The 2,428-nt window shown below is 62.6% G+C and overlaps 1 protein-coding gene across 1 annotated transcript; it reads right to left on the bottom strand.

Annotated features, from left to right (window-relative positions):
- Positions 1–430: 430 nt before the first annotated feature.
- LOC136510281 (uncharacterized) lies at positions 431–2,219 on the bottom strand. Its single transcript, XM_066504790.1, has 5 exons — positions 1,999–2,219; positions 1,608–1,761; positions 1,097–1,526; positions 952–1,026; positions 431–873 (listed from the first exon to the last, which is right to left on the bottom strand). The coding sequence occupies exons 1-5, from the start codon at positions 2,217–2,219 to the stop codon at positions 431–433; spliced, it is 1,323 nt and encodes a 440-aa protein (XP_066360887.1).
- Positions 2,220–2,428: the final 209 nt, after the last annotated feature.

Raw genomic sequence — 2,428 nt, forward strand, 5'->3', positions numbered from 1 at the left:
AGGGCCGAGCCTCCCTCGGGGGCTAGAAGGGGGGGAACCCCCCTAAAGTCCCGGACACCATTTCTTAATCGATTTTCAGTTAAATTCCTACGCCAAACTCTCTCTAGCGCGCTCCAATAGATCATTTGTAAAGAACCTAAGGACCAAAAGTATGTCTCAAGGCTAAAAGGCCGGCCGAGCTGTGAGAATGACCTACGCCTCCGGGCTACGGCAACTCCCTCACCACCTTTTACCCGAGGGACAACTTAGGCTCCAAGGGAGTTTTTACAGATGATATGTCCGGAGGCGAGACAGAGGACAGAGGCTCGGAAATACAATAAAGCGATTAGAAAAAACGTATATATACAAGCACCTCACAAAGGCCTCGATGGCCACAAACGTCACGATACAGTAATAAATCTAACTTATTACATGGCCCCCTCGGCCTAGGTCAAGGCGCAGGGTCTCCCGCGTCGGCAGACGGCGAAGGAGGGACCACCTCCTCTTCGAATAGCTTCGCTAACGCCGTGCCGGGGCCCTCGACTGCCGCTTCCAGCTTCGTCAGCTCCTCCTCGGCCTTGACGGCATCCTCGAACAGGACATAGCCATCACTGACACCTTCGATGTCGACGCCGGTGTAGTGCGAGGAGACGACGGCCAGGGCGCGTTTGACGCCTGTGTGTAGCGCCTCTCGCAGTCGCTGACGCGCTTGGCCAATCAACGCAGTCAGGCGGCTCCTAAGGGAGTTGCCCGATTGAACCCCCTCCATCTCCAGGGCCTCGCAGACGGCACGAGCAGCGCTCTGCAGCACCTCGTGCTCCTCGATCTCGCGATCGAGCACTGTCTGCAGCGCGACGGAGGCCTCGGTCAACCGCGAGACCTCATCATCCAACCCTGCGCCAAAACAAGTAGAATGGGATTAAGCGTCAAAGAAAACAAGCCAAACGGAGGCGCGAGGCCTGCGGGACTCACCCTTGGCCTTCTCCTTCCAGCGCTGGACCTCGACACGAGAGGCCTCGGCTGCCCTGGAAGCCTCCTTCTCTAGTTCTGCGTCGCGACAAGAAGTCAGGTGTCGAACGCATGAAAAGACGAGCAAAATAGAGGGAACAGGACTCACCCTCGCCCTTTTCCCTCCATTTTAGGGCCTCGCCTTGGGAAGCCTCGATCGCCTTGGTAGCCTCTGCCAAGGCACCTTTCGTCAGCTCATGCGCCTGCTGCTTCGCACCCAGCTGCCCGGCAGTGGCTATGGCGGTGGCCCTCACTTCTTCCGCCTGGGAGTTGGAGGCGTCTCGCTCGTCGGCCACACGGGTCAGTTCCTCCTCCAGCTCCTTGACCCGTGCCACCAAAGGGGCGACCTGCCCCTGAGCCGTGGCCGCCTCAGCCTCCCGGTTGTCACAGTGAAGACAGAGATCCTCCGCCTCTGTGCTCCGCGCGGATAGAAGCTCGTTGGCATGGGCGAGCAGCTCCCTCTGCCGACAGAGCTCGTCCCAGACACCCCTCTCCCTCCGAAGGAACAGCGACTTCCCGAAGGACCGGGCCTCGAGCTCCTGGATAGGCAGAACACAAGTTGAGCACTACGAATAAACCCAGAGAAAGACGACGTCACATGAGAAAAGGGGGATACGTACCTGCGAGACCCCGGGCAGGTCATTGGCCACGACGGACAGCGCTGTCTGCAGCGACCGTTCCGCCAGGCTGCGGTACTGCTCGAGGGTGTCCCAGCGACCCCCCTCGGCCACGTCCTCAAGTGCAAAGATGGGCTCCCCCTCGGGGTCGTCCCGGCTTCGCCACCAGACTCACGGGTGATCCCACCCGCACGGCTCAGGCCGCACTCGCACGAGGGCCGCACTTCCCTCGCCTGAGGCCGAAGCCGGTTGTTCCATGGCGCTGGCCGCCCTGGCATCGGCCACCCCCTTCCCTCGGGAAGCATCGTCGGCAGGGATCGGGTGGACCTCCGCCTCCCGGGCGCTCCCCTATACCGGAAGCGCGCTCCGAATTGGCGGTAGGGTTGAGGCTTGCCTCACCTCCGTCTCCACCTCCAGGTCCGCCACCCTCGCCGCGCTCACTCCGGCCTCCACCACTTCGGCCCCAAAGTTCCTGGGCGCCGCAATCTCCACCACCTCGGCCCCTGAGGTCCAGAGGGCCTCAGCGACCGTGGGGGCCTCGACCTCGACCTCGCCCTCGGTGGCCTCGACGACCGAGGGGGCCTCGACCCCGACCTTGCCCTCGGTGGCCTCCATGGCCGAGGGGGTCTCGGCCACACCCACAGTGGCCTCGACAGCTGCAGGTGCTGCGTCCTCGCGGAGTGTAGGCTCCTCCTCCTCCTCTCACCCCACGGCCGCCTGGGTAGCCCCTACCTGGGCGACCAACTCCTGTACCTCCACCGCCCCAGGGGCGATGGAACCCATGCCCACCTTGAGCGCCTTGTGTGGCGCAAAGGCAGGCACTT

The sequence above is a fragment of the Miscanthus floridulus genome, chromosome 16 (assembly GCF_019320115.1).
Source record: "Miscanthus floridulus cultivar M001 chromosome 16, ASM1932011v1, whole genome shotgun sequence".
Taxonomy (NCBI): domain Eukaryota; kingdom Viridiplantae; phylum Streptophyta; class Magnoliopsida; order Poales; family Poaceae; genus Miscanthus; species Miscanthus floridulus.